Source organism: Trachymyrmex septentrionalis, unplaced genomic scaffold, assembly GCF_001594115.1.
Source record: "Trachymyrmex septentrionalis isolate Tsep2-gDNA-1 unplaced genomic scaffold, Tsep1.0 scaffold32, whole genome shotgun sequence".
NCBI lineage: Eukaryota > Metazoa > Arthropoda > Insecta > Hymenoptera > Formicidae > Trachymyrmex > Trachymyrmex septentrionalis.
In genome coordinates this window covers 193,213-199,551 of record NW_017305485.1, presented here as the reverse complement: position 1 = coordinate 199,551, position 6,339 = coordinate 193,213, and the positions used below count along the sequence as shown (strand labels likewise).

At 33.0% G+C, this 6,339-nt stretch overlaps 1 protein-coding gene across 4 annotated transcripts in view; it reads left to right on the top strand.

Annotated features, from left to right (window-relative positions):
- Positions 1 to 5,220, top strand: part of LOC108749942 (ras-related protein Rab-3) — an 8,816-nt gene extending 3,596 nt beyond the window's left edge. For 2 of the 4 annotated variants that reach the window (XM_018489009.1, XM_018489008.1), the window contains exons 2-4: positions 3,465 to 3,677; positions 3,980 to 4,270; positions 4,752 to 5,220. In XM_018489009.1, the coding sequence (XP_018344511.1) occupies positions 3,465 to 3,677; positions 3,980 to 4,270; positions 4,752 to 4,910 (663 nt within the window). In that variant the 3' untranslated portion in view covers positions 4,911 to 5,220. Of the gene's footprint in view, positions 1 to 1,214; positions 1,961 to 3,464; positions 3,678 to 3,979; positions 4,271 to 4,751 lie in introns of those variants that run through there. The other 2 variants (XM_018489007.1, XM_018489010.1) reach the window with 2 other exon arrangements.
- The last annotated feature ends 1,119 nt before the right edge of the window (positions 5,221 to 6,339 follow it).

Here is a 6,339-nt window from a genome sequence, read left to right as displayed (position 1 = left end):
ATAGAGTAAAATTTTATGTAAACAAGATCTTTATAGGTTCTTGTCAGCGGAAGAACAGGTCATATTTTTTTTTACTTTTGAAATAACTTATATAGTGAATCGAGCGCGAAATCGATAGGTACCTGCTACCGGATCTAAAAGTTTCTCGGCTCGCCCTCAGTTTTACATACGTGCAAGTAGTATTTATAGTTCTCGATCCACCAATTTATTTCTAACCGCAACTATAGCTGCGTTACTTTTAACGAGTCAGTAATCGATGAGCTAGAAGAAATTTCTTCTTTTGCACTTTATCACGAGAATGGTTATTTTCGCGATGAAAGGGAGAGAGAGAGAGAGAGAGAGAGAGAACAAACTGCGACGAAAAGTAATATCTCCGTTAATTACTGTCACGTTGAATAGATTAGATGTTCCGTTAAAATGAATTTTCCCTTTTCATGTAAAGGCTTCGCTTATTTCCGTAACACATCATTTGACACAAACAACTTTTAAACTTCGAGAAATATTGTAAAGTGAAAATCTTGTGTCGCGTATACGTTAATTAATTAAAGAACGTACTTTCACATAATATGCTTATTTGTTATATTTGTTATTTTTATATAAGATCACTGCTTCTCTGGTACTCTCCAATATATTATAAATATAAGCTGTTGTGTTTTGAGTCGATAATATATAATGTTTAGTAATATAAAACTATTTGAAATAGATTCTCTTATAAGAGTTATTCCGTTTTCTCTAAAAATACAATAGAAATATAAGGAATAATTGAACAATTTCGAATAATTCCATAATACGTATCCTCTCAAATCGGATTTTCCTTAAAAATGTTAAAAAATTTTACAGGCTATTAAGAATGAATATTCTTTCCTGAATTAATATCTAACAGAGCGTCAATTGGATATATGTATAGAAATAAATTTTTATTTTAATCTCTTATTATAATAATCTTAATTAAAATAAAATCAGTATTATACTTAATATGTATAATTAAATGTATATAAAAAAATAACGTTTTGCTTAAAATTCCTGAAAAAAAAATCAGATAAAAAAATTTATTCATTTACGTAACACCGAAGAGTCAAATGGCAAGAACAAACTAAGGCAACATGAACGCGATCGTACGCACCTGTACGAACCGCAGACTATCGCTTGTAAGTCCGATTATCGTCGTCGACACGTCGTCACGCGTGTGGAAACAATACGGTGGAACAAGAAACGGAAGAAAGAACCGCGAACAATTGCCACGTTGTTCATTCGGACCAGTCTTTATTTCGCGTTTAATAATTTCGCATTAATGTAATGCTGTTTACGCAGAAGAAATGCGTCCCATAGTAATTCCTTTATTATTCCCTCGGATTATCCATAGTTAATTAATTAAGCACGTTGAGATAATACATTTTATTTTGCATCGCGTCACGGAAAAAAAATAGTGAAAACAGTGTGTCGGAAAAGTGTATCGACGATAATCGACAATTTTACCAACATAAATATCTGCTGAAGGAAGATTAAAACAAAGCGGAGTGTTAAACAAATTATTCGCGTTATTTAATAAAGCTATCGAAGCTAAATATTTAATGAAACCATTACTTGAACAAGATTAGACAGACAAGCAGTTAATGAGTTTTAGCTAATGAAATGAGAGATTATTAATAAAACGGTAAATGAATTGTAGACAGCAGCATGAAATTAGAGACAACTGAGATAAAATGGTTAATAAATTGCAATCAATAAAAACTAAAGCGGACTGAGAAATCGATCGGGAATGTAATCGAAAGCTGCAATAAAAGAAGAGTATAAAGAGACAAAGAGATCGATTGGGTGTCGTATCGGTGTGACGTTTGAGATGTCGAGGAGGTGCGAGAATACGTCCTACACGCCAGTTAAGGATTCCGTTTTCGAGCTACGCACGCGGATGGCCCGGATGCTGTCTATCGTCGAGATTACCTCACAGAGGAATAATCCGGTATCGGAATATCGACTCGACATGAGTATCCGTTAGCATGAGTGCTGTTTCGTCGAGCAAAGAGAGAACTAATTATAACGAAGGGAAAACGCGCGAGAAAATTCAATGGACTTCAATTGAAACTCGTGCGGGATAATATTGACAATTTATATATTCCATGATCGAGTGATTTAATTGAATTTTCCGCTTGTAATTTCAAAGACTTGTGAAAATAATTATATAATAACGCGAAGTTAACAATCGATCGAAAGAGCATTGAAACGCTAATAAAATTTAATTTTCTTTTTATCCCTATTCAAAATTTAAAAGTTAAATTAGATTATATTTTGGTACTTAAAATTTTTAATTAAATATTTTAAAAAATTTTTTTTATTTTTCAGAAAAGATTTTAAACGCCAAAACTCTTCCAATGTTTTTAAAACGGTCCATTAAACGATTGATTCGTGATTCGATAATATCGATAAAATGTACACATTGTAACTGTATTTTCGAACGTTTGCAGTTACGTACAGTTTTCAATCCTGCTTTGTCAATAATACCAAAAAAGTATTGTAACTCGAGTACCATACAGTTTTGTATTTATTTGATATTTCGCTTCTGTTATAATTTACAAAAGAAAAACTTTCAAGATGAAAAACTGTTTGATAAATAATTCTCCCGAAAAGTTTTGAAGCTACAGTTTTGAAGCTACAATACTTTTTATTGATGTTATTATTGAATTGATTCCAAAACTGACTCTGCGAGGTACAGAGTAAAACCGAATTTCTCTTGTATGGTTTTATATGTTTGAGGCTGTTATGCCGCAAACTTTTCGATATTTTTATCCAACGTTTTCGTAAACGTGACCAAGCGACCCGATAACCATGGCAAATTTCACATCAGTAGTAAGCTCATCTATTGCATCGTGCACCTTCCTTTTGTCCATCTCTACCGATATAGAACGATAGACGAGCAGTTTTACAACGTGCACGTTCACACACACAAAGCCAGTACACACAATATATAAGTCTCGTGTATCTTTTAAATCGTTGACCCATAAGTGTTAGAAAATATAGAAAAGTATAATAAATTACTTCTATAATTTCTGTAATTATTAATCATAAATTATGTATTACATTTAAAAAAATATAAAAAGTAATATATTTTCATATATTTTAATTTTAATACATTTTAATTTTAGTCTTACACAATCAAATCTTTTCTGTTAAATTACAAAATTAATAAGAATCTTTCCATTTATAATTCATTTATAATTCATTCCTAATTTTTTAATGTATATATTTTTAAATTTCTAGATCTAAAAATATGGAAATTATCTGAAAAAATTTGTAAGTTCTGTAATGAATCTTGAAATTTATTCTTTTCTTTAAGATGTTAAATCCAGGAATTGATGAGAATATTTTTATTTATGATTTTTATAAATTTATGAATTCTTTAATTTAGATATAAAAATATAGAAATTATCTGAATTCATAAATTGAGATAACACGAATAACCTTCACAGATGGCGCGTCAGGATGGCAGAGATGCCGCGGATCAAAACTTTGATTATATGTTTAAACTGCTGATAATCGGCAACTCGTCTGTTGGCAAGACTTCCTTCCTCTTCCGCTACGCGGACGATTCTTTTACTTCAGCTTTTGTGTCAACCGTAGGGATCGACTTTAAGGTGAAGACCGTCTTCAGACACGACAAAAGGGTCAAGTTACAAATCTGGGTCAGTATATAATCAATGTATTATGCATGTAATATAATTTCCTGACGAAAAGCAGCCCATTATGATGGATTAACATGGATTATTCAAAATTAAAGTATGTCATTAAAGTAATAACTTGCCTATATAATAAATATACGTTTTTAGTTATTTTTTAAATTGATATTTTAACAATCTGTCTTATAAAATACTTTTAGAAATGCCGTATTGCAAGCAATGCTCCGCATGCATGACTATATCCATTTATAATATAACATTTAAACGTTCATAATATAAAATTACGTCGCTTATTGTTATCTTTACAGGACACGGCGGGTCAGGAAAGATACAGAACGATCACGACGGCCTACTACAGAGGCGCGATGGGTTTCATCTTAATGTATGACATCACAAACGAGGAGTCCTTTAATTCAGTCCAGGATTGGGTCACGCAAATAAAGAACTACTCGTGGGACAACGCCCAAGTAATTCTTGTGGGCAACAAGTGCGATATGGAAGAGGAAAGGGTGATCAGTACCGAAAGGGGAAAACAGTTGGCGGAGCAATTAGGAGTACGATTCTTTGAAACTTCGGCCAAAGAGAACATCAACGTCAAGGTGCGTGTCAAATTCGATAATCGACTGTTTATTTAATAAAAAGCATTAATGTCTTACTTCTAAAAATATAAAATTACATATACAGGTGATTGTTGAATTTTCGTCACCTTTCTATTTGTAGAAAATGATATAAATAACTGTTATTCAACTAATAATTGTCTAATTAACATTTAAATGTTCATAATACATTTTTTGAAAAAGGAAATACATTTTCTTTTAAAATATTAACTTCATTTAGAGCCAAATCTCTCTATTTATCGAGAGAAAAAAAATCTAATTTTTCTAGTTATTTTATATCTGTACGCGATTGAAGGCAATGTAAACATTTATAAGAATTTCTAGGCGACGTTTTCGATTTTTGACACGTTTTCAATCTCGCTTTATTTGTGCCTCGGAGTAGACGCGAACGCGAGGCATATATCGATCCCGCTTGTCGCGAGGTCACGTAGATGATCGATTCTGTTCTCTCTCGTTTCGGCAGGCGGTGTTCGAGCAGCTGGTGGACATAATATGCGACAAGATGAGCGAATCTCTGGACAATGATCCAACCCTGATGGGGGCGGGCGGTATGGGTCAGAACAAGGGCCAACGACTCACCGATCAGCCGACCAATCCAGCAAACACTAACTGTAATTGCTAAAAAAAATGCGACGGCACGCAGAAGAAGGAGAAAAACCGAGAGATCGTATTTTGTGCGTGTGTCTGCGCGCATGTGTGCACGTGTGTGTTACGTGTGTTAGAAAAAGGGAGAAAGAAGGAGAGAAAGAGAAATAGAAAGAAAGGAGAAGAAAGTGTCGTGTGCGACGCTGGTGTGTTAACTAGTCCACTTACTTCGTCGTTTCCCCCCGTTATGTTATTTATTTGAAAATTTGACTTTTGTTCTCACCTGTTTTCTTTCACCCTTTCTCGGCGCGAGATGATATATATGAATAATGTACGCTATAAATATATATATATATATATATATATATATATATATATATATGCATAATGATTGTAATCATCGAGGTGGCAACCAAGTTAGCCAATGACCGTCAAATGAACGGTTGCGGTTCTCCTTTTGGTTCATCCACTTGAGAGTCAAAGATGAACTTGATATAATTTCCGAAAGTTCACATTTCCATGTTGCAGACACGCGAAAATGCGTTTTCCATTCTGTGATTTCCAGTAGTCGCGTTTTAATTATCAGAAATAAATGTCAATTGTAACGGTCATATTCACGCTCTCGAAAATTAATTAAATTTAATTGCTTCTTTTGAAAGCCAAAAGAAGCACAAGATCCAATTAGTCGCAGTTAGCATTAATCATCTGGTTGAAAATGATTTTTTCAGCAACAAAATGAAATTTTAATTAAAATAAATTTAATTTAATTATATCTTTTATATTTTTCTATGTCTATTCGACAGAAAAATTATGAATTTTACGTTATGCTGAAATAGTAATTTGGTTATTATTTCGCCCAATAGCATGTATGAAAATTGTTCTCACGTATCTGTAGCATCAAGATTTGAAACCAAAGGGAATGATGGATATTTTAATTTTTGTTAATAAAAAGGGGAGAAGATAGTAAACCGCGAAGGAGGGAAATTGAATGAAGGTGCATTTTGTCGCGGTTGATATATGATTAATGACGACGATCGTTATAGCAGGGACGATGTTGCTTACTCGATGTTTGGCACTGTAGACTCACGCAAAAGTGAATAATTCCATATCTCAAGATCACGCATTAAATAAGATACGCCCAGGAAAATCTGTGACAATAAGCGTCAATCACTCGATAAAACTTCACGAATTCAAAAATGCCGATCAATCTGAGATGTAAACAGAATTAATCCGAATTAATCCTTCAGCTCCTCCTGTCTAATTTAACGTGTTATATGCAACGCAGATAACGTACGTAAAGTTCACGTTTTAATGTTGCTTGGAAGTTGCAAGCTGTTGTAAACTGTTTAGGAAAACGTATTATGCAAGAGAGTATTTATATTTAAATATTGTCATACATTTAATATATCTAGCGATATTCTATAACAATTAGTGACATTATTGCAACAGTAAAGATTCAGCGACAA